Below are 22,907 nucleotides of genomic sequence, written 5' to 3' on the forward strand. Positions count from 1 at the left end.
TATTCATGAGAGATTCGCAGTGAAAACAAATTATTCAATCTAATTTTATATATATACTAAAAAAGGTAAAGAAGATCAAACTTTTTTAATAAATTATTATAATTTAAATTCGTGCTTATGTTTATAATCAAACAACATATCTTTATCACAACTATTTTATAGTTAAAGAAATAAATTATTCTCTTAAAAAAATCTTACGTGAAATCTACAAAACGTGTATATAATTGAAATAGATTATTTAAGATATAGTTGTTGTTTATTAAGAGATTATATATGACTTTTATCACAATATTTTATCCTTAAAAAGATAAATTATTCTCTTACAAAAACCGTTAGTGAAATCTACTAAGATATATACAGTTGAAATAGATTATTTAAGATATAACTGTTTCTTATTCGGAGATTATATATCTACAATGCATCTACTAATTATTCTATCATTTATCTTTAAGTTCAAAGTTCTTCCTATAAAACAAGGATTACAGTGAAAAATAATCACACTAGATTCAGAGAAGAAAGAAGCAAAGAATTCTGAAAGATATGAACAATCAGTTTCAAAGCAATGAGTTTCCTCCATCATCCTCGTCTTCTCCACCTCTAGCATCACCTACTCAATCACCATGCTTACCAACTGCAAGTTACAGGAGATGGAGTGAAGAAGAACACAAGTAAGTACAACTTTTTTTACTTAAATGTTTTTTTTTATTGACTAATGTTACTTGTTAGTTTTTGTTAGCGGTAATAGTTGAACCTCTATAACTTTTCTCATCTTTTGTTCCAAACTCACCAAATCAATTTTATTTATCCATTTTTTTGGCATTTCTCTCTCATCTAACCACTAAGTCACCTTATCACTCTATTGCGGGTTGCACAATTGTCCCGTAACGAAGGTCAGGTGGGCCAAGTCACAATACAAGTAGGATTCTTAGTTGGACAATTGCTAAGGGGGAGATTGTTGCATGTGACATCAATTGTCCCGTAACGGAGACTAAGTGTGCCGAGTCATAATCGAATCGTGACGCTTGAACTGTTATACTCCTAAATAAAAAGAGTTGTGACCAGACTAAAAGATATAGCTTTTGACCTAGTACTAAACACTGAATCGTAACAGTTTAATCAATTCTTAATTACGATTTTGTTTCCAACAGGTTGTTCTTGATAGGACTCGAGAAATACAAAAAGGGACGATGGACGAATATTTCAAGGTATGTGGTGAAAACCAGGACTCCAGCACAAGTTGCAAGCCATGCTCAAAATTACTACAAACATTTGGCCGCACTCAATAAAGACAAAAGAAAAAGTATTGACGACGTGAAAACATTGGACAACGAGGATGTCTCTCCTCCTCATGATCAAGTTCATTTGCAAAATGACAATGTCTATGTTCCAGTTGATTTGCAAAACGATGAAGTTCATCTGCAAAATGACGACGTTTATGTTCGAGATTCCCAAGTTGATGTGCAAAATGATGAAGTTCATCCACAAAATGACGATGTCTATGTTCCAGATTACCAAGTTGACCAACCTATTTTTGCTGATCTGGACTTCTTAAACGTAATGATAGATACGGTCTAAATAATTGTTTTGTTTAGTTTTTTAAAATATTGAAGGGTTAAAAAGGTTAATAAATAGCTTGATGAATAATGATTGTGGTCGGAAACATTTTTCTTATTTTGTGTTTTCTCTAATCTCAGCAGTAATAAAATAAGGTATTTGGTGATAACACTTTTTTTTAGTGTGCAGGGATATCAAAAAGCGAATACAAATTTCGTTATCTCATATTATCTTTAGAGAAAAATTCATTTCTATTATGGTAGATGGATATATATTCGTATTCATATTTTGTTTTTTTTACTATTTCAAATATTAATTAATTAATTTTTATAAAATAATACAAATTATAGTAAACAAAAAATAATATTATCATGTATTCAATATTAAAAGAAAATACCAAATAAAATTTTATGAAAATCAAAATATTTATTAAATTTATAAATATTAATGAAATTTAGTTAATAAAATTTAAAAATATTTTTAAAATAATATAAAAAGAAAATAAATATTAAAATTATAATATATTGTTTGATGAAAATCACACAAAAAATAAAAATTAAATTAATTAAAATATAATTTTAACATAAATATTTCATTTTTAAATTTCGATATACGTTGAATATGGCGATAAATATATGAATTGTTTACTTTAGACCATAATATGCAGGAAAATTGTTTACCACAACATCAATATATCAATTTGTAATTCTTTATGATGGAATTGATTTTTGAGAAGTAAATGTTAATGTTACGTACGTCATGTGTAGGTGAGTCAAATATGTGTGTTTTACGAAATAATATATTGAAAGACAAATATAAATAAATAAATTACATCATAAATTTCAAATATAAATTAGAAGAAATTATTCAACACAACCCAAAAAAAAAACACAGAGCAAATTCATAAAATTTGGCAGCTTGATAATGGTTAGTGACCTTTTCCTTATTGGCAGCAATGAAAATACAAAGATGAGATAGGCCACTCTTGTTAATTATTACTTAGTTCCAAAAACTTTCACATTTTTTATTTAAGCAGTGAGGCATGGCTAATTATTAATTTTTATTTACAACTAAGTTCTAAAAACAATTCCCAATTTTAAGTTTAATTTATTGCATTTGGCTATTCGAAATATGTGACTTTCTAACGACCCAATTGTTTTTTATGCACAGAATATACATATTTTATTTCAGTATTAGTGTATGTATCTTCCTTTCAAAATTTTAAGAAGAAAACTATATCACAAACGAAGCATAGGTTCACAAAAATATTCAGAGGCTATAATGATTTGATGATAAAACGGACCAAAACCATTTCCTACAGACACCAGGAATCATCATCATGGCAGAAGCAGCAAAAAGGTAAATAAAAAAAAAAAATTATACTCAAATTTTGTTCTGTTTCTGCTTTGCTTTTAAAGCTATTCTGTTACATATCTATTAAGGTAGCTAAAGAAGTTATGAAGCTTGAATTTGTCAAGAAGCACTGTCATGAAACAGGTAGCATAACATGAACAGAAAATCACAGCTAAAATCTATAGATATAAAACTCAGAGAACATTTTAAGAAAATCATTAGTCCTTGACTTTGTGTTGTGAAAGTTTATTGTATCCATGCACAGACCAAATATGAAATTAGTGTAAATTTTCATAAGATAATCATCAACAATTGTGTAGGTATGCAGTAGTGACAGGAGCTAACAAGGGGATTGGTTATGGAATATGCAAGAAACTGGGTTTGAATGGGATCGTGGTGGTGCTAACAGCTAGAAATGAGAAAAGGGGTTTGGAAGCAGTGGAGAGATTGAAAGAGTTTGGCCTTTCAGAGTTTGTGGTTTTTCATCAACTTGATGTGACAGACCCTTCTAGTGTTACTTCCTTAGCACAATTCATCAAAACCAGATTTGGAAAACTTGATATATTGGTGAGTGTCACAGTGGTATACACCTAAGTTTTTCAAATTCTTAAAGAAGAAACAACAAAAAAATTTCTGGGTTTCATGCATATCCATACATTTGGCATAATAATTAGTGTTGCAGGTGAATAATGCAGGTGTTCCTGGGGGAATAGTAAATGCAGAGAATTATCTTAGAAGGGTAAGGTTCCATGTTATGTAATATATGTAATATATTTCTGATTCTCATTGTATAATGGTATAGCTTTCTTTGCCCTTGTAGAAAAGGGGTGAAAAATTGGATTGGAATCTGATAGTGTATCAAAATTATGAGTTAGCCAAAGAATGTGTTGAAACAGACTTCTTTGGTGCAGAGAGAGTAACTGAAGCTCTTCTTCCTCTGCTTCAACTCTCCACTTCACCAAGAATTGTCAATATTTCTGGTCAAATAGGACTATTGAAGGTAAATTTAAATTCAAAACATATATGAGTAGTTTTGTTCACATTTTTTCTTTGAGAATGAAGGAAGTTCTGCAAAAACAATGAAAAAAAGGCAAGTTCTGATTACATCTCTTCCTCTGGTTTCAGCACATACCAAATGAGTGGGCAAGAGGAGTTTTGAATGACATTGAGAATCTGACAAATGAGAAACTTTATGAGGTGCTTAGAGAGTTTCTGAAAGATTACAGAGAAGGATCATTGGAATCAAAAAATTGGCCACTTGTGGTTTCTGGTGTGACCATGGCAAAAGCAGGTATAAATGCTTACACAAGGATGCTAGCTATGAAGTTCCCTCATTTTTGCATAAATTGTATATGCCCAGGCTCTGTCAAGACTGATATAAACCACAACCAAGGCTTGTTAAGCATTGATGAAGGTGTTGAAAATCCTGTTAGGCTTGCATTGTTGCCTGATGATGGTCCTTCTGGCCTCTTTTTCTCAATGGATGAAGTCATTCCCTTTTGATCTACACTGTTTTTCACTGTCATAATCTCAAGAGAATAATTTGTGTACATAATAGTGTGTAAATACGTTATGATTGTTGCTTGAAACTAATAAGCTACCTATTGTTTTGTAATATTCAAGTTTTAGTTAAATATACCATTTTTTTTTAATTTTAATTTAGTCGGTCATATTCTATGAAACTTGAATGCGCCTCATCAATAGTGTATGTATCAGTAAAATGTTCAATTTAAAATACATTTTTTGTCTTTAACATGATTTTGACATGACTCCAATATAATGTTAATAACCACAAATTCAATGATTTTCTGAAAAAAACCCATGAACTTATAAATTTATCACATAAGTTTCTATTATGATTATAAAAATAAAGAAAAAATATTACATGATCACTATTTTTCACTTTTTTGAATATTAAATTTATTTTTGTGTTAGTTGACAATGTGTTAATTGAAATTTTGTATGCATGTCGTGTTCCATATTCTATATCTTTCAATTTAACCGTATCTCTGTATCTGTAACCGTGCTCGTATCGTATCCGGATTTCATATGTCATAGTTACATTGAAATTATATTACTTAATGAAGGCGAAGATTTAGATTTCATAAATTCAACGCAATACAATTTTTCTAATCAATATCTGTAACGAAACACCATTCACACAAGTTCAATAGTTCTAAATTCTTTGAAAAGAAATTATAAATCTTAATGTGACCTTTTGCATTCCCTGGGCCATCAACTACAATAATCTTCTCATTAGACGAGTGGTTTTTTTCTTTTTTACTTCAAACTTTTACATATCTAAAAAACTAATGAGACAAATGGTAGTCATTTCTATCTCCAAAAAATTGTTTAAATCATAATTTTTTGCATTATCAGTAACACCTCAACATTAATCCTTAATCAGCTAACACCATGCATAAAGCAATTTGTTACACTTTAGTGCATTTGAAATTTCTAGTCTGAACATTGAAAATTTTCTAAATACATTATTTGAAAATTTATTTTACTTGCCATCTCAATATAGATATTTAACTGAACCAAATAAAACACCGTCTAAAAGAAGATATATTAAATTTGATACTAATACTATTTGTAGTTTTCCAAATGATCCAAATAGCGAAGCGGATAAGAACAAACATAAAATTAAATAACAATCAATACAAGGAGTAAATTATATATTTGTAATCTTACCTATTTACATTTAATTGCTAATGATGAAGTTAAATTAACATTATCATACGTGGACACGTGTTGAGAATTCGCAATGCAGGAATATATAATTTAAAGAAGGATACAAGATGAACAGGTGAAGCATTTCAATACCACACTCTCTGCAAGCAAACATTATCAACATGGGAGAAGAAGCACAAAGGTAAGAAAAAATTAAATGATACTCAAAAAGTTTTTGCATTTCTATGTATGTAACCTTCAGTTTGTTATATATGTATGTGTGAGTTTGGACCTGTAAAAGCAAATGAAAAATCAGAAAAATCCAGAGATTCACAGAATAAAAGCTTAATCAGAAACATCATTGTAGTCATGCACAAACCTAAATATTATGAACTTAATAATGATTCTATGCATTTTTTTCACAAGAAAATAGTGTTTATCATAGTCATAAACTGCAGATCTTGGATATACAGGTATGCAGTAGTGACAGGAGCTAACAAGGGAATTGGTTATGGAATATGCAAGAAACTGGCATTGAATGGAATTGTGGTGGTGCTAACAGCAAGAAATGAGAAAAGGGGTTTGGAAGCAGTGGAGAGATTGAAAGAGTTTGGTCTCTCAGAGGTTCTAGTTTTTCATCAACTTGATGTCACTGACCCTCCTAGTGTTGCTGCTTTGGCACAGTTCATCAAAACCAGATTTGGAAGACTTGACATCTTGGTACAAGTTTATGTGTCTCACTATTTTTCCACTCCTTTTTCAACTTGTTCAGATTAATTGCAGTATTGGTATCATTGATTTTCTCAGATTCTTAAGGAACAAACAACAAAAGTATTTTCTTGATTTCCTTCATTTTTTCTTTCATCTTTTTGGGGTGTAGGTGAACAATGCAGGTGTTCCTGGGGGACTGGTAAATGGAGAGAATGTTCTTAGAAAGGTAAGGTTAATCCCTTCCATGTCTTTACAAATACATGTCAAGCCATTAATTGGTTGGTTGAAAATTACTCATTCGAAAAATGGTTATATATGTTTTTAGTCTCTAAATTTTGACGCAAAATTAAATTTTTTTTTGGTTTAAAATTTTAATACATTTTGATCTCTAAACTTTAAAAAATAAATAAAATATAGTTATTTTACGTTAAATTTCATTGATGTATTAAATACATTTTAAATTGACATTAGAGTTATTTATACTATTTAATATATTTTCACTTCAATATCAGATGAGAAATATATTTGATATGTAAAAAAAATAATAATATAATTGGTTAGTAAAATTATATTTATTCATTTTTCAAATTTGAAAACTAAAATATATCAAATTTAGGACAACAACTAAAAACATATTTAATTTTTCAAAAAATAATTGCATAAATATATAGAAATAGAAATAGAAGCACCATGTAAATTTAACTTGATGGGTGCACGTCTATAAATAAGAACATAAGTAAAAGTAGAACATAAATTTAACTTTTTTTTTCATACATTCACAAATACTTAATAAAATTAATATTAATATATAATTTTTTTTTATTATAAAAACTACAAACCTTTATACAATGACAAAAATTAAAATTTTCTTCTCATACAACTCTTTTAAAAAATTGACAAACCTTTTAATACAATTTTTTTTCGACAGTTTATTCAGTTGTAATGACAATCCTCAATTTTAACTCTTTAATTCTTAGAATAGTTTATTTATTACTCACTTCTTTATATACAAGTAAGAATCAACAATATATGTGTTATTTTTCCTTATATAAAGATGTGTCCAACAATGATGAAACCATAGAAATTTTTAAAACCTTGATGTCAGGGTGACGTACAATTAATTGCAATTGGGAAACATTTTTCAGAAGCTGAGTTGACTATTGTAATGTTAACTACAGAATTATCACATGGTATAGTCCATGATTTGAAACACTGCATGTGCATGCCTCGAGATTGAGGCTGTTAGAAGGTTACAAAAAAGAATTGTAATAATTTTATTGGGTGCATGTTTAAATACTTCATAAAATAACTATTAATAATAGATACTGGTCAATGGTATTTGGTCCTGGTGCTTTGTCTTCAACTTTAAAGTCATTAAATACTTATTTAATTAGTATATTTTATTTTATATATATAGTAAAAAGGACAATGAGAAACTTTTTTTGACATTTTTTTTCAACATACTAGACTTTTTTTCTTCTCTTTTCAACTCTCATCAAACTTTTTTTTTTCGTCCATTAACATGTTGTCATGTGTGTATTGTCAAATTTATCAACAAAACTTTGTTAAAAAAATAATTTTCCACAGTAAAAACTCTCGACAATATCTTTGGAAGATTCGTTTAACTCAAATTGTGTTTAAAGTAAATATAGAAAAAAAAAATAATTCTTTCTAGAACAAAATAAAAGTTTTATGAATTTATACTTAGAATATACATAAGTTATGTATTTGAAATATCTATTTTTATGATGATTATATTTAAATAGCTTATCACGTTCATGTTTCCAAAAAATGTTAAGAGTATCAAAACTAGTTTATATATATTTTCCACTTTTATAACCTATCAAATCGTTCGCCAAAAGTAAGATCATGATGAAACCAAATTTAAATTTTAAGGCTTAATTATCATTTTGGTCCCCTAATTTATTGGGTTGGTTCACTTTGGTCCCCTTATTATTTTTAGGTTCAATTTGGTCCTCTAATTCTTTAAAAGGTTCAATTTGGTCCCTGCCGTTAAGTCAACTTTAACACCGTCTCCGTACATGCCACGTGTCATTTTGTGGAATTTTCAAATTTTTTTTATTTTATTTTTTTAAAATTTTTTAAAATTTTCTTTTAAAAAAAATTATACTGCCACGTGTCACCTTATGGTTGTGACACGTGTAACCTTATGGTTGTGACACGTGGCAGGTCACGATTGTGCCACGTGTCAAACTAACATTGGTTGTTTTCAATTTAGTCCTTCTATTTACCATTTTGATTCAATTTAGTCCCCCAATTTTTTAAGATGATTCAATTTTGTCCTCTCTAATTTGATACCAAATTAGTAATTAAGCTTAATTACAATTTATATATACATATTAAAATAATTTTTATTATATTTATAGATTAAATTACTCCATCTAACTATTCAAATTATTATTTTTTTACATGTATAGAAACTTTCAAGTGTAAAAAATTACAAGTGAAAAATATAACAAATGAAATAACATGAGTATTTAGGGAGTGATTTGATGTATAAATGGTAAAAAATTATTTAAACATGAATTTATAAATTATAATTAAGCTTAATTATTAATTTGGTCTCAAATTGGAGAGGACAAAATTAAATCATTTTAAAAAATTGGGGGACTAAATTGAATCAAAATTGTAAATAGAGGGATTAAATTGAAAACAACCAATGTTAGTTTGACACGTGGCACAATCGTGACCTGCCACGTGTCACAACCATAAGGTTACACGTGTCACAACCATAAGGTGACACGTGGCAGTATAATTTTTTTTTAAAAGAAAATTTTAAAAAATTTTAAAAAAATAAAATAAAAAAATTTGAAAATTCCACAAAATGACACGTGGCATGTACGGAGACGGTGTTAAAGTTGACTTAACGGCAGGGATCAAATTGAACATTTTAAAGAATTAGAGGACCAAATTGAACCTAAAAATAATAAGGGGACCAAAGTGAACCAACCCAATAAATTAGGGGACCAAAATGATAATTAAGCCAAATTTTAAAAACCAAATACTTTAACAACTCTTAAGAGTATATTGTTTAAACTATTGAGTATGAATTTATGTGCTTTAATGGTGTTTCTTGTTTTTTTTGTTCTTGTAGAAAAGGGGCGAAATATCAGATTGGAATATAATAGTTCCACAAAATTATGAGTTAGCCGAAGAATGTGTTGAAATAAACTTTTTTGGTGCAGAAAGAGTAACAGAAGCACTTCTTCCCCTCCTTCAACGATCCACTTCACCTAGGATTGTCAACGTCTCCTCTAGAAGAGGTGTATTGAAGGTAAAATTATACAAAAATTATTATTTTTTGTTTCATTATACTAAAATTGAAATAGATCAAATAATTATTATATTTTTCTGGGTTAACTATATTTTTTTATTTCTTAACTTTAAGTGAAAATTAGAATTAATTCATCTTCGAAACTTTGAACCAATTTAGTATTTTATCTTTAAAATAAGTGCATTTAATCCTTTTAACCAAATTTTATTTGTTTCAAATGCGTTTTATGATAACATTTGAAGTGTTGACACATTTTTGTTTTAATGTTAGCTGAGAAACGCGTTTGAAACGTTAACTAAACTTGATGAAAATTGGTTGAAAGGACCAAATTCAAGAGTTTCTAAAATTGGAATACTTAATTAGATCAAAGTTTTGAAGAGGAACTAATTCTAATTTTCATTAAAAAATAAGGGAGCAAAAATATATTTAATCTTTTTCTTATCAATATAAACTTATTTTGTTTTTGCTTATTTGTTGTTTCAGAATATACCAAATGAATGGGCAAGAGGAGTGTTGAGTGACATCAATAACCTTACAAACAAAAAACTTCATGCGGTGTTAAGAGAGTTTCTAAAAGATTACAAAGAAGGATCATTGGAATCCAAGAATTGGCCACCTGTTCTTTCCGGCTACACCATGTCTAAAACAGCCTTAAATTCTTACACAAGAATGTTGGCTAAGAAGTTTCCTCGTTTTCGCATAAACTGTTTGTGCCCTGACTTTGTGAAGACTGATCTAAACCAGAATGTAGGGTTTTTAACCATTGATGAAGGTGCTGAGTGTCCTGTCAGACTCGCTTTGTTGCCAGATAATGGTCCCTCTGGTCTCTTTTTCTTAAAGAATGAAGTACTTTCCTTTTTCTAAACCACATTTCATTTTCCTATTATTATATTGCAATGGATGTATTTCTCGTTCGATCAAACTCTTTATGTCTGTTATATTCTCTGAATCAATATTACTCTAGACATATCAAATTGTTTCTTGTTCTTTTTCAAATATTTTTACTCACTTTTAGTCAATCACTCCAATTACTTTTTAATTATTTATTTTGATATTTTTAAGTAGTGTGATGTGACAATTAAAAAGTGATTAGAATGATGAATTAAAAGTGAGTCAAAATATCAATAAATGTATAGACACACATAAAGGTGTTACTAACAAAGTAGATCCATGCATTGAGGTGACTCTGGAGGATTGATAAACATCACATCTTTATTCGTGAAATGAATCAAACAACCATTTATGGTAAATACTTAAAGGAACATCTTTAAAATTTTTCTAATTGATTCGATTGTAGAATATTTTGAACTAATGGTGCATGATTAAACCTCTTTTTATGTGTATAAATATGCGGTGGTCATTTGATAGTATGTTATCAGGTTTTTTTTTTTTTTTTTTAATTTCAATGTGTCATAATATGATGTGAATATTAGAACTTGTATCACAAAACTTATTCCATATTATAGAAACACACTCTTTTACTTATTCCTTTGAACTTACTTTCTTGTATAGATTTAACTTTATTATAAATCACAAAATTTGATAGGTTTCACAATTTATTTAATAACTCTCTCATCTTAATTTAAAGATTTAGTAAATTTTAACCAAAATAAAAAATAAAAAGAGGGTTACAAGGTGCATTTTTAGCACTTCTCATTTGATTATATAATATTCTTTTATAAAATTGATGCAAAGCGATCATTATACTAGGCTGAACACAGAATACAATGTATTCAATATAATTAGATTGGCACAAACCAAACCTTTATTCTATAATTTTTTTTCATGACAATTAATACTGATAGGTGTTCTTAAAAGAGACAAAATAACTAAACTAAAATTCAATTTTAATTCTATAATTTTTCATGACAATTTTTATTCTCCAATTTTAAAAAATGGAATAGTTTTGTTCCTCTATTATCAAATTGCTTAAAAAAAATGTGGTATGTTGCCAAGTAATAATAACTTTAACAGTTAACTTTATAGTACACTAGTTTAAACACACGGGTGCAATAGGTGCTGTTTGCATCTGTGTATTATTTAAATATCCATAAATTATTTAAATTTTGAAAATAGTAATTATATAGATAAAATTAGAAAAATAAATATGTATATAGTTAAAAATTTTAATTATTGAATTAAATAATATTGTATAAATAATATTTTATTATAAATAATTATTTAAATTTAAAAAATTAATTTTTAAAATGATAAAATAATAAATCATTCTTTTATAATAAGTAGTTATTTGATTTCAAAGAAGTAATTACTAAATTTATCAAAATGATAAAACTAAAAATTGATATTTTTATTATTAAATAATTATTTAAATTTAAAAATAATAATGAAAAGGGTAAAATGAAAAAAAAGAGAAAAACACGTAATATATATATATATATATATATATATATATTAATTTTATACTTCATTAAATTTTTAAAATTAATGAATTAATAATAAAATATTAATCTAAACTTTTTGTTACACATTTATAATTTTTAATGAATAATCAAAAATAATCCCGATAAAAAAACTAGTAGTTATAGATATTGTGGAGTAAAATAGTTTAAGTTTTCAATTTTTTCACACACACAAAATGGTTTATTTGAAACACAATTTCGTGGCTATGGTATGTGCCGATTAAGGAACATAAGGTTCGAAGTGCAAACACAAAATAAGATAGGGGATGACACTTCTTTGTGCTGAAACCAACCAAAAATGTGGGCCATTAACACCGAACCTCGTAGAAGCTATCGTGAATTTTCGTTCAACACAAAGTTCAAAAGCATTTAAGTCATTCGGCCATTAGCACAGTTGTTTTGTTTGAACATAATTGGAAAGACATGAAAAAAGAGGCACCTCAACCATTTATCAGCAGCTTGTTTCTGACCACTATTTTTTCATCTGCAACAACTTTCCTCATTCAAGTGTAATGGCAGAAACAACAAAAGGGTAAAAGCAATTTCCTCTTTTTCTTCAACATACTCTGAATTTGGCCACAATCTTCATATGAACATAACTTCAGTGAATCGTATCCACGTTAGCTTAACTTGTGAAGTTGTTTTGTAGTTATGCTGTTGTCACAGGAGCAAATAAGGGAATTGGATTTGCAGTATGCAAGCAATTGGCTTCAAATGGATTCACTGTGGTGCTCACAGCCAGAGATGAGAAGAGGGGTGTTGAAGCTGTTCAGAAACTCAAAGAACTTGGTCTCCCTGGCCATGTTGTTTTTCATCAACTTGATGTTACTGATCCAAAAAGTATAAAATCGCTCGCAGATTTCATCAAAAACCAGTATGGGAAACTGGATATCTTGGTAAGAACAAAACTTTTGTTGGTTGTATAATCTTGTCATCAACCTTTTTTCTAGATCAATGGATAGAGTAACATAAACATACTTTACCTTTTCCAGAGCGTTACAGATATACTTTGTGGAGAAATATTCATACCCTCAGACAGTTGATTTGTTTTTTGTGTGATTCATGAAATGTATCAGAATGTTCTTACTTCATGTTTCACATGTTACATTATAAACAACACAGTTTGGTTCTAGTTATGATCTATATATATACTCATTCGAGTTAATCTGCAGTAAGTATTTGAAACATGGAAATTGCGTAGGTAAACAATGCTGGAATTCCTGGGGCACATGTGGACGGTGAGGCTTTGTCTTCTGCTGGTATTATGGTATGATGGTTTTTCCCCAGTTTAAGAGTTTTCTGAGCAAAACTTGTAATATTGGAAATTCACATCACTTATAGATGTTTCCATTAATCAATTCATCAAAGAAATGAAGTTTATTGTTGTGTTGTTTGATGCAGGAAAATGCTGGTCTTGTTGATTGGAGTAAAATAGTAACTGAAACCTATGAATTAGCCGAAGCAGGTCTTAAAACAAACTACTATGGAGTGAAGGAATTAACCAAAACACTTATTCCCCTTCTTCAGTTTTCAAGCTCCCCAAGAATTGTAAATGTTTCCTCATCCATGGGAAGGCTTGAGGTATGTGAGTGAGATCCACTGATACCAGCAATTAACTTTTGCCACTCACTTTGTAATTATGCATAACATAATTACGTACCTTTTTTAGATCATCCTGGTGTGTATAAATACCTATCTTTAGTGCATGATAAGACATTCAAATCATCTATCTTACTTGTAATAATTTTTTGCAGAATATGAAGGATGGATGGCCTAAAGAAGTACTTAGTGATGTTGAAAACCTTACAGAAGAAAAGATTGATGAGGTTTTGAATGAATATCTAAAGGACTTTAAAGAGGGTTCACTAGAAACCAAAGGGTGGCCTTTTGCAATGTCTGCATATAGTGTCTCAAAAGCTGCTCTTAATGCCTACACAAGGGTTGTGGCAAAGAAGTATCCCTCATTCTGCATCAATGCTGTTTGTCCAGGCTATGTTAAAACAGATATAAACTATAATACAGGTATTCTCACACCTGATGAAGGTGCTGAAGCTGCAGTGAGATTGGCACTGCTACCAGATGGTAGCCCTTCTGGCCTCTTTTTCTTTAGAACTGAAGAGAAACCATTTTGATCATGAATTGTTGCTAGAGAAAAAAAAAAGAAAAAACAATTATGGGTAATACATGAAGCCATGTTTGTTGTTACACTTCCAAAAACTTGAAACCTTCACGTTAGCTCTTGATGGACGTGCTTTAACTAAGTTCTTGCAATAAAAATAAATAATTATGTCCATGGAGTAATGTTGTTTATGATGTTTAAACTTGTTTTACTTTATCAAATTAACGAGTAATGTTGAAATTAATGAATAAAAAGCTAAATATGATATTCAAAATATGATATTTACAAATGTTATTTAATAACTACGCTATTTTTTTTCTTCAGTCTTTTACATTCCTCTTTCTTGTTCCTATTTTTTCTGATTAAAATAAAATCCCCTATTTGGAAAAATCATATCCAGAAAAAAATGTGAGTCTTTTGATTAATAAACATCAAATTCCAGAACCCTTTGATTAAAACACATTCCTCTTCCCGAACACTCCTCCCAGAATGTCCTCCTTTCGCTGAAAATTGAATCTTTGAGCATTTGTTTCATCTTCACTTCTTTTTGATTGAGCACTCCAAACACGAAACCTCATCGAGCCTTTTTTTTTTTTTAAGCTAAAAAGCTAAAAAACAATTATGATGATTTTAATTGTCATTATTTATAAATTTAATATTATTTTAAACATGTAATAGAAATATCCCTTGTAATAAAAATATCATCATAACATTTATATTTAGTCGAAATTTTGGAGCACATGAAATTGAATTTTTTTTAAAATATTTGGGACTGAAATTAAATCAAATTAAAAAATATGATGATCAAATTGATATTCATACAATAATTCGACATGTGTTATCATATTAGATTGACATGTGGTATACAACCGACGTGACACGTGGCATAAATATATTTTTTTTAAATTAAAAAAAATACAAAATTTAAAAAAAATCAAAAAATTTAAAAAATGAGAAGCTGACACGTGACACTTACTTAACAGTGTTGGTTCTATACTAATGAAAATGACCTAATTGTTACTGATTTACAAAAATGTAGACCTAATTGAGACTAATAAAAATATGAGGACCAAATTAAAATTTTGATAAAAGACAAGGACCAACGAAGTATCTTAACCTATTATATATTATAGTCTGTGATCGTAAAATCTATGACAATATATGAACTCGTCACAGACAAAAAAAAATATGGTCATAAACATCGTTATACACATGTAATAACCCATCATATTTAATACGATTCATTTTGTAATGATTCTAAATACAATGTTTACATTTTAAATTGTACAATTTACAATAGATACAATAAAAGAAATTTATGGAGGTGCAAAAAGAAACTACCCTTAAATTAGTTCTCAACTTTCAGCCCGATGCGTATGTGTATAACTCTCACTGAAAATCCAACGCCACTTGTTGAAACAATGAAGTTTCTTCTTTCTCAATGGCACTTGATCAATAATGTGGGAGGAATTCATTTTGACCGGGTAATACGAGGGACTGAGTAATGTATTTCTTCTTGGAGTCTCATTGGAAGAATTGAAGAAAAGGAATTCAATTTCCGTATGAGTTTCTGTATATGTGCCAAGATTACACATCTTTCATGTTTATAATTCTTAATTAACTCATTAAAATTCTGAGTTTGAAGGACAAAAAGTGGAGTACAATGAGTTCTTTAAATGATAAAATTAAAAGAAAAATAAAATTTAGTAATTTTTAAAAAGTATTTCAAATACTTAAATAAAATAGAATCTTGAAATACACCCCCGTAAAATCTTAGAAAATGATATTTTAGAAGTCATAGTGGTTTAAAAATAGTGAGACTCGATTATTTTAGTATTAAAAAGTTTTGATATAAATAGAATTACTACAAATGAGTTTCATTATTTTAAAATACAACATCTCTCTAGAAACCTTTTTTCTAGAAACTTTTTCTCTAGAGTTCTTTGAATTCTCTCTAGGAGTTTTGTTTTTTCTAGTCATTTGATTGAAGAACCAAGACTGTAGGATTGATCCTCTCGACGAGCTCTTCAAGTTGAACAAATTAGTTTATCTGTCGCGTAAGTTAAGTTTCCACCCTCCTTTTGGTTTATTTCTGTTTTCTATTGCATGTGAGTTCTCTCCCGCTTGCATGCGTCGTTTTATTCATCAGTATGAGTCTCTGCTAATCAATGATCGTAATGGTATGTCCTGATTGTTTTTGTGATGTTTCTATGTATAGATAGAGCATCCTGTGGAGTTAGAGGTGTATGACGTTCATAAAGTTGTTTAAATAGAGAATATCTGGCAAGGGAAGCTAATTGCATTACTTTTAAGTTACAAGTATGTTGAAATTGTAATTGTATGTTTGTATTGTGACTTGTGATTGGTTGTTTTATCTGAAATGTTGAATGATTTGTGATATATGAAAGGTATGAAATCTAAGGGTTTAAATTTTGTTCGTAAAGAAATGTTGATGTTTAGTATTGTAATTGAGGTCAATTAGTATTGATGTTTGTTTGATACTTGATTTTGATATGTGTTTTGACGTTGCAAAGGTTCTTGGGTTGTCTAGACTGGCTTGAGTATGCATAATTATGCAGAAATCATATACTGCAGAATTATGCAGACTCATCAGACGAGCATTACTCGTTGGACAAATGGGCTAATATGCAAAATTTTGCAGAATGCTGATCTGTAGAATTATGCAGATTTGCTGGGCGAGTTTCATAGTCAGGGACTTTTTGATTTGCAAGTCGTCGGGCAAGTAATTCTCGTTGGGTGAATTAATTGAAATACTTTCCTTTGAAGCCCTAGTGATACACTCGTTGGGTGAGCAATCTGTCGCTAGTCGAAAACGTACCTTTCGCCCAACACAAAGATGTGTTCAATGAGCAAATGGATCAGAACTTGAGCACAAGTTATTGATTTATTTAGAAGCTTTGTAACTGTTATGAATGATAGGTATATGATATGAGATTATTTATATGAGACTGAGTTGAGATCTGTTGATGCTAATCCAAGGAGGATTAGTTGTGGTTATGGTAGTGTGTGCATTGATGTATGGATTGTCTTGGCAAATATCTTGACGCTCTAATAACCATTCAAATTCTCAAGTAGAGAAGAATGAGGTATGTAGTGAGAGAAGCATGAGGTCCCTAACCTAAGAGTTTTTCCTTGACCAAAGGTGTTAATGGACTAACCTTCTATGTGGTAGAGTATAACTCCTTATCTATCGTTCTGCAGAGCGTGAGATGTCACTACAAGTACACAACTTGCTTGGATCCAATATCAATTCACGTATTCAAATAATGGAATTATACTTTTAGGTCTTTGTATGAAATAAGATGATTGGTTATGTATGATTTAAGTGATTGTGCTATTTAATGATTAAAACCATCTAGCACATTAGCTTACCCTTCTTTCTGTCTTTTGTTATTTGTCTTCCTTTTGCGATCACCTATTCGGTGAGAGCAACTGTGGTTGCAGTTTCAGAGACACCTATGGAGGATGAGGAGTCATTTATTAGATTGGAGGAAGGTCTCATTGGAAGATGTTGTAAGTGGTTATTATGTGTTTAGAGTTAGAAATGTTTGATTTGTATAATTGATATATTTATATAGTCTTATCATTTGTAAGACTATATTAAAGACTAAATTAATATATTTTATACACTAGTTTATGTGTGTTGAACATTAATGTGAAGCTTCCTATTTTATTAGTTTTAAGTTGTTAAAATTGAGATGTTGTACACTCAAACAAAGATAATTAAAATTCCACTATTATTCACTTTCTTTTTTATACATATTTATATTAAAAAAATAAATTGTTAAATATTATTATAATATTTAAATTTGTCTCTTTTTTTTTTATAAATTTCAATTTTAAAATAAATATTTTGAAATAAAATTTTATTTTGACAATAAATTAAATTAATATATCCAAATAAATAATTAAAATATAAAATATTTTAATTACTCTATCTAGAAAAAATTTAAAAACCATACATCTCATTGAAAGTATAATATTGTCTTTTGGATAGAAAAATTCACAATCTATAAGACATTCAAATTCATTAAATATTTTGCTTATTAGATTAGATAATTTAAATTTAATAAAAAAAATTTCTTTGTTTAGTAAAGCATTTCGATTATCATCAAGTTCAAAATACTATTTGAATATCAAATATTTTTCACTTAATAAGTTTATGTTCTTCTCGAATTAACTAGTTGAAGCTCAAACTTGTTCAAACTTAAGTCGAGTCTAGTGAACTCAAATTAGCTTGAGTGAACTGAGTCAAATTTGGTCCACATTCGTATGAGTCTAGCTCGGTTCATATTCACTGGAGTTTGAATAAGTCATCTTATGTCTTATTATTAATTATTAATATATATATATATATATATATATATATATATATATATATATATAATACGTTTAATGAAAAGGTTATGAAAATAAAATTGTCAAATCTTTATAAAATTGAGGAGATGGGGTTTGAGAATTATCTTTACGGATTGTTAAACGATATCCATCCTCGAAAATTTCATAGGATTTTTTCACCCACTAAAATTGGTTAGTTTTTTAACACATTGATTCTCTTACTCTGTTTCGTCCCTGATCTCTTCTCTTCTCGCAAAACCACTCCTCAAGAGAGACCACCATGTGACGGGCACACTCACGGCGAACCCTCACCGCACTCAGGCACACTTTCCTAACTCTCACACTACACAACCGCACACACAAAGCAACAACCCTCAAGTTCTCTGTTAAAAAAACCCTTACTATAACTCTGTATAGAGTTATTACATCCTGATATGTGTGGTAAAAAAATTGCTAATCTTGTGTAACATATCAACTCCATTTGTTTCTAATAATGTTTTATATGAATACCAAAATAATTTAAAAGACAAAAGGCCTTAACATTGGATTTCATCCCTAAATTGCATAATTGTAGCCATATTTGAAATTTAAAGTGTTGATAAACACAGGTTATGCAACGATAATTGTAGCCATAGAAATTTTTAAAAGCTTGATGTTAGGGTCATATACAATTAGTTGTAATTATGAGACATTGTTTAGAAACTAGTTGACAGTTGCAATGTTAACTTCTTTTTTAGTCCATGTTAATAATGCATAACAATTGTTTATTTCCCATGTGCATGCCTCGAGATTGAGGTTGCTAGAAGATTACAAAAAAAAATAGAAAGATGAAATCCGAGGTATCCATTTTTGTATTGTTATGATGAAGCAGAAAACAGAGAGTTGGTATACTTTTGTTGGTTGCATGTTTAAAATAGTTGATAAAATAACTATTAATAATAGGTACTGGTCAATGGTATTTCGTCGTGGTGCTTTTTGTGTTTAATTTTAAAGTGATTAAATACATAAAGAGAATAGCAGTTTGTTTTTTTTTTCCACTATTTTTTCATCTGCTGCTTTCCTCATTCAAGTGTAATGGCAGAAGCAACAAAAGGGTGACATTTTTTTAGCCTCTTTTTCTTCAACATACTCTGAATTTAACCACAATCTTCATATGAATATATATAACCTCAGTGAATCGTGTCCACGTTAGCTTAACTTGTGAAGTTGTTTTGTAGTTATGCTGTTGTCACAGGAGCAAATAAGGGAATTGGATTTGCAGTATGCAAGCAATTGGCTTCAAATGGGTTCACTGTGGTGCTCACAGCCAGAGATGAGAAGAGGGGTGTTGAAGCTGTTCAGAAACTCAAAGAACTTGGTCTCCCTGGCCATGTGCTTTTTCACCAACTTGATATTACTGATCCAAAAAGTATAACATCGTTGGCAGATTTTATCAAAAACCAGTACGGAAAACTGGATATCTTGGTAAGAAAAAACTTCTGGCTTTTGCTGGTTGAGATCTTGTCATATCATAAACCTTTTCTAGATCAGTGGATAGAGTAACATAAATATATAATACCATCATTTATATTTTCTTTTCCTATTTACACCATACTAAATAAAAGAATAATTTTGCTTTACTTTTTGTTTCAGAGTGTTACATGTAGAATATCCATTATACTTTGTGGAGAAATATTCATAATATCCTCTCAGACAATTGAATTGTTTTTTATGTGATTCATGAAATATTGCCAGCCTCTATACTTACTGAATTTTATTTGTAGTTTTTGACAAAACTTCAGTGATCAATAATGTATCAGAATGTTCTTACTTCAAGTTTCACACGTGACATTGTAAACAATACATTTTGGCTATAGTTATGATTTATAGTGATTCAAGTTAACCTTCAGAAATGGAAATTGTTAGGTAAACAATGCTGGGATTCCTGGGGCACATGTGAACGTTGAGGCTTTGTCTGCTGCTGGCATTACGGTATGATTTTAGTTTATGTGTTTTCCGAGCATTTTTTCTATCATTGGAAATGGAATTAGTGTATTTGTTAGTGCAAGTGCATTATAGATTACCTGCATCGTGTGCTAGTGTTGACAACTGTAACCAATACCAAACAAGGAAGTTGAATCAAGGCACTAGGAAAAGAAAAAGATAAAAATAAAAAACACAATTACATTTCCAGTGAAATATGAAGATATTGATGAGAATTCATTTCTAGTTCTTTTCCTTTCTCAGGATTAACATTTTTTTACTGATAGCAAATGCTGCGTTTAGTAAGCACAATCATGTTAACTTTTGTGAATTATTTTTCCCATCTGTAAAGAAAGATATTTACAAAGTGTACACAACTTGAATCAAGAATTTAAAACTTCACATCATACCTTGCACTTATAGATGTTTCCATTAATCAATTCATCGAAGAAATCAAGTTTATTGTTGAGTTGTCTGGTGCAGGAAAATTCTGGTCCTGTTGATTGGAGTAAAATAGTAACGGAAACCTATGAATTAGCTGAAGCAGGTCTTAAAACAAACTACTATGGAGCCGAGGAATTAACCAAAGCACTTATCCCCCTTCTCCAGTTTTCAAGCTCTGCAAGAATTGTAAATGTTTCCTCATCCATGGGAGGGCTTGAGGTATGTGAGTCTGATGAACTGATACCACCAATTCACTTTGGTAGCTCAATTGGGCTACCAAATTGGATCCTTAACTTTTGCAAATCTCAGAATTATTTATTCTCATTGTGTTTGCAATCAGATATATAACTATATGATTCAATTAATAGATTTATTGTTTGAGTACAGTTGAAGATTATGCTTATTCTCATGTAATAACTTTTTGCAGCATATGAAGAATGGATGGCCTAAAGAAGTACTTAGTGATGTTGAAAGCCTTACTGTAGAAAAGATTGATGAAGTTTTGGATGAATATCTAAAGGACTTTAAAGAGGGTTCACTAGAAACCAAAGGCTGGGCTCTTACAATGTCTGCATATAGTGTCTCAAAAGCTGCTCTTAATGCCTACACAAGGGTTCTGGCAAAGAAGTATCCCTCATTCTGCATCAATGCTGTTTGTCCTGGCTATGTGAAAACAGATATAAACTACAATACAGGTATTCTGACACCTGAAGAAGGTGCTGAAGTTGCAGTGAGATTGGCACTGCTACCTGAGGGAAGCCCTTCTGGCCTCTTTCATTAGAAGTGAACACAAACCATTTTGACCATGAATTGTTTCTAGAAAGCAAAGAATAATGGGTAACACATGAAGCCATGTTTGTTACTACACTTTCAAGAACTTGAAACCTTCACATTAACTCTTGACAGACATGCTTTAACTTGGTTCTTGCAATAAAAATAAATAATTATATCTATGCAGTTATGCTGCATATCATGTTTAAACTAGTTTTACTTTCTATTGAGATAATGAGTAATGTTGAAACTGATGGACAAAGTGTGTTTAGTTTATGCAAAATAGGGTGGTTTAAATGAAATTGGAACTGAAACAATTCCTCTGTATTGAAGGTTTTTTCATCAGTAGTATTGTCTTCACTTTCAGCTCAATGTGCGCGCGCGCGCGCGCACACACACACACATATATATATATATATATATATATATATATATATATATATATATATATATATATATATATATTTTGTGTGTCACTCAAAACCCAACGCCACTCACCATTGTTGAAATAATGAAGTTTCTTTTTTTAAATGGCACTTGATCAATAATGTGGGAGGAATCCAACTTTACTGGTTAATGTTAGGGACTGAGTAATGTATTTCTTCTTAGAGTCTCATTGGAAGATTTGAAGAAGGAATTCAATTTCATTATGGATTTATTTACATGTGGCAAGATGACACGTCTTTCATGTCTTTAATTCTTAATTAACTCATTAAAATTCTGTGTTTGAAGGTGATAATTTAAAAAAAAATGGAGTAAAATGAATTGTTTGAACGATAAAATTAAAAGAAAATTAAATTTGAGTAATTTTTAAAAAATATTTTAAATAATTAAAAAAATAATTTAAAATTCATTTAAAAAAATTAAAATTTCACCGAGTCACCTCTTCCTTATTCACATCTATATTGGAAAAAAAATTATAAAATATTATTTGAATATTTAAATTTGATTAATATTTTTTTAACTTTAATTTTAAAATAAATATTTTAAAATTGTAATTTTATCTTAAAAAGATAAGCTCAATGACTTTATTTAAATAAAATAAATTAAAATATAAATATTTTAATTATTCTATCTAAGTAAAATGTTTAAAAAAATTGAATCGTAAGACATTCAATTAGAATGCATTTCAATATTTTGAAATTGAAAATTATTTATTCAAATAGAATAAGTGTTGTTAATTGAATTTTCATTGAAATAATTTATTTCGTTAAGTGTTCAAATATTTTTTTGTACATTTAATGAA

The 22,907-nt window shown here is 29.3% G+C and overlaps 5 protein-coding genes across 5 annotated transcripts; all 5 read left to right on the forward strand.

Moving 5' to 3' along the window:
* Positions 1-540: 540 nt before the first annotated feature.
* Positions 541-1,575, forward strand: LOC114165570 (transcription factor DIVARICATA-like). Its single transcript, XM_028050158.1, has 2 exons — positions 541-668; positions 1,149-1,575. Exons 1-2 carry the CDS (start codon positions 541-543, stop codon positions 1,573-1,575), a joined length of 555 nt encoding a protein of 184 aa, XP_027905959.1.
* A 1,213-nt stretch (positions 1,576-2,788) lies between these two features.
* On the forward strand, positions 2,789-4,565 carry LOC114165809 ((+)-neomenthol dehydrogenase-like). The gene is made up of 5 exons (XM_028050394.1): positions 2,789-2,913; positions 3,236-3,474; positions 3,590-3,646; positions 3,728-3,907; positions 4,033-4,565. The coding sequence occupies exons 1-5, from the start codon at positions 2,844-2,846 to the stop codon at positions 4,408-4,410; spliced, it is 924 nt and encodes a 307-aa protein (XP_027906195.1). The 5' UTR covers positions 2,789-2,843; the 3' UTR covers positions 4,411-4,565.
* A 1,137-nt stretch (positions 4,566-5,702) lies between these two features.
* On the forward strand, positions 5,703-10,560 carry LOC114165816 ((+)-neomenthol dehydrogenase-like). The gene is made up of 5 exons (XM_028050402.1): positions 5,703-5,782; positions 6,054-6,300; positions 6,461-6,517; positions 9,407-9,586; positions 10,070-10,560. The coding sequence occupies exons 1-5, from the start codon at positions 5,763-5,765 to the stop codon at positions 10,448-10,450; spliced, it is 885 nt and encodes a 294-aa protein (XP_027906203.1). The 5' UTR covers positions 5,703-5,762; the 3' UTR covers positions 10,451-10,560.
* A 1,697-nt stretch (positions 10,561-12,257) lies between these two features.
* On the forward strand, positions 12,258-14,299 carry LOC114165815 ((+)-neomenthol dehydrogenase-like). The gene is made up of 5 exons (XM_028050401.1): positions 12,258-12,538; positions 12,656-12,902; positions 13,208-13,273; positions 13,408-13,587; positions 13,761-14,299. Exons 1-5 carry the CDS (start codon positions 12,519-12,521, stop codon positions 14,136-14,138), a joined length of 891 nt encoding a protein of 296 aa, XP_027906202.1. The 5' UTR covers positions 12,258-12,518; the 3' UTR covers positions 14,139-14,299.
* Positions 14,300-18,835: 4,536 nt separating this feature from the next.
* LOC114165818 ((+)-neomenthol dehydrogenase-like) lies at positions 18,836-21,906 on the forward strand. Its single transcript, XM_028050404.1, has 5 exons — positions 18,836-19,578; positions 19,702-19,948; positions 20,390-20,455; positions 20,930-21,109; positions 21,318-21,906. Exons 1-5 carry the CDS (start codon positions 19,559-19,561, stop codon positions 21,669-21,671), a joined length of 867 nt encoding a protein of 288 aa, XP_027906205.1. The 5' UTR covers positions 18,836-19,558; the 3' UTR covers positions 21,672-21,906.
* The last annotated feature ends 1,001 nt before the right edge of the window (positions 21,907-22,907 follow it).

The sequence above is a fragment of the Vigna unguiculata genome, chromosome 10 (assembly GCF_004118075.2).
Source record: "Vigna unguiculata cultivar IT97K-499-35 chromosome 10, ASM411807v1, whole genome shotgun sequence".
Lineage (NCBI taxonomy): Eukaryota > Viridiplantae > Streptophyta > Magnoliopsida > Fabales > Fabaceae > Vigna > Vigna unguiculata.

Excerpts from the sequence above, each read along its gene's own strand:
- LOC114165570 (XM_028050158.1), top strand. The coding sequence starts at position 541 with ATGAACAATCAGTTTCAAAGCAATGAGTTTCCTCCATCATCCTCGTCT. Across the intron at positions 669-1,148 it reads TGGAGTGAAGAAGAACACAA|GTTGTTCTTGATAGGACTCG; the intron begins GTAAGTACAACT and ends TGTTTCCAACAG.
- LOC114165809 (XM_028050394.1), top strand. The coding sequence starts at position 2,844 with ATGATAAAACGGACCAAAACCATTTCCTACAGACACCAGGAATCATCA. Across the intron at positions 3,647-3,727 it reads CAGAGAATTATCTTAGAAGG|AAAAGGGGTGAAAAATTGGA; the intron begins GTAAGGTTCCAT and ends TTGCCCTTGTAG. Across the intron at positions 3,908-4,032 it reads GTCAAATAGGACTATTGAAG|CACATACCAAATGAGTGGGC; the intron begins GTAAATTTAAAT and ends CTCTGGTTTCAG.
- LOC114165816 (XM_028050402.1), top strand. The coding sequence starts at position 5,763 with ATGGGAGAAGAAGCACAAAG. Across the intron at positions 5,783-6,053 it reads ATGGGAGAAGAAGCACAAAG|GTATGCAGTAGTGACAGGAG; the intron begins GTAAGAAAAAAT and ends TTGGATATACAG. Across the intron at positions 6,301-6,460 it reads TTGGAAGACTTGACATCTTG|GTGAACAATGCAGGTGTTCC; the intron begins GTACAAGTTTAT and ends TTTGGGGTGTAG.
- LOC114165815 (XM_028050401.1), top strand. The coding sequence starts at position 12,519 with ATGGCAGAAACAACAAAAGG. Across the intron at positions 12,903-13,207 it reads ATGGGAAACTGGATATCTTG|GTAAACAATGCTGGAATTCC; the intron begins GTAAGAACAAAA and ends GAAATTGCGTAG. Across the intron at positions 13,588-13,760 it reads CATCCATGGGAAGGCTTGAG|AATATGAAGGATGGATGGCC; the intron begins GTATGTGAGTGA and ends AATTTTTTGCAG.
- LOC114165818 (XM_028050404.1), top strand. The coding sequence starts at position 19,559 with ATGGCAGAAGCAACAAAAGG. Across the intron at positions 19,579-19,701 it reads ATGGCAGAAGCAACAAAAGG|TTATGCTGTTGTCACAGGAG; the intron begins GTGACATTTTTT and ends GTTGTTTTGTAG. Across the intron at positions 21,110-21,317 it reads CATCCATGGGAGGGCTTGAG|CATATGAAGAATGGATGGCC; the intron begins GTATGTGAGTCT and ends AACTTTTTGCAG.